Genomic DNA, 1,314 nt, shown 5'->3' on the forward strand with positions numbered 1-1,314 from the left:
GCTGCGCGCCGGCCCGCTCCCGAGCCTCAGCTGCGTTCTGCAGGACTGCGGTCCTCGGTCTAGAGCCCTGAAGCCGCCATCGCTGCGGGAGGCACCTGGGCCGGCTCCAACGCTGCTGCCTTTCCCACCGCGTCCTGCCCCTCCCGGCCCAGGCAAACCCAGAAAAACWCCGCTCGCTTTGCCAGCAGAGTTTGCTGGAAAATGTTGTGCATCTTCAACAGGAAATTCCCACATCTCAGAGTTTGTTTTGGCCCTCAAAAGCCCGTCATGAGCTGTTTTGTGGGATGAATGACTAAAGTACTGGAGAACCTGAAAGTGCTCTTATCAAAGGGAAATGCTCCGATAACATGACACGCAGTCTCTAGAATCTGAAGTTTTTAGGTAAAGAAATTAAAAACATGCATACACAGACACATATTTTAATACAAGAGTAAAATTGGGACAGTATGAAATAGAAGTAGAAAAGACAGAATCAGAAGCAAGAGGAAAAGCTGGAACGGAAAGCAATGCTCTAGGTGAGGGTTAGGCTGCTCTGGGATCYGTGGATCGCGCTCGGGACGGCTCCGCTGCCCTGAAGCCTCCTCGCCATTGCAGATCACCTCCGTTAGATGTGAGCAGCCTGCGCGGGGAGGAGGTGGCCGCTCTCATCCCCTGCTCCCCCCTTCCTCGACAGCCGAGGAAGCGGCGGTGCGGGCGCGGGGCGGCTGCAGGGCCGGTGGGTCTGCCCACGGGTTTCACGGCGTCGTGCGTTTCTTCAGCCTCCTTCCACAGCGGGATGTTGGGTTTTCTGACGATAACCGCAAAGGGCGTTTTCTGGAAACGTAAGGGAAGGGCTTGGCGTCGGCCCCGCGGTGCAGGCGCRGGGAGGAGGCGGACGCTGCCCGGGCCGGAGCCGCGGGTGCATCGCTGGTGCCGGAGCAGCCCGGCACCGGCGCTCCGTGCTCGCCGGCGGCGCAGGGGGGCCGGGGAGGCTCCGTCCTCGGAGACACGCAAAGCCGCCCCRGGTGACCCTGCGGGAGCACACGCTCTCCGGAGGGCCCCGCCGGCCTCTCCCCGCTGCGAGCGCTCCCGAAGGCCGTGACCCGGCGGGCGGGTCTGCGCCCCGGGCGAGCCGCGGTGCTGCCGACGTCCCTGCAAAGCGCCGGGTTCCCGCCCGCGCCGGCGGCTGCGGCGCTCGGTGCTCCTCGCCCACCCGGCTGTGGGACGGGCTCGGCGTGCCCCGGCTGCCGAGCCCGGATGGTGCTGTGCCCCAGGGGCCTCCCCAAAATAAAAAGAAACCTGCCCCGTTACTAACAAGCTTGGGCTCCTGCTGGG

The 1,314-nt window shown here is 63.7% G+C and overlaps 1 protein-coding gene across 1 annotated transcript in view; it reads left to right on the top strand.

The window, feature by feature from the left end:
* The window catches only part of LOC146589002 (BPI fold-containing family B member 4-like), a 10,068-nt gene extending 9,243 nt beyond the window's left edge, over positions 1-825 (top strand). Inside the window, exon 16 of the mRNA XM_085316968.1 lies at positions 772-825. Coding sequence (XP_085173094.1) covers positions 772-825 — 54 coding nt within the window. The remainder of the gene's footprint in view (positions 1-771) is intronic.
* The last annotated feature ends 489 nt before the right edge of the window (positions 826-1,314 follow it).

This window comes from Rhea americana, unplaced genomic scaffold (genome assembly GCF_003343005.1).
Source record: "Rhea americana isolate MKP2758 unplaced genomic scaffold, rheAme1 scaffold_482, whole genome shotgun sequence".
Classification (NCBI taxonomy): domain Eukaryota; kingdom Metazoa; phylum Chordata; class Aves; order Rheiformes; family Rheidae; genus Rhea; species Rhea americana.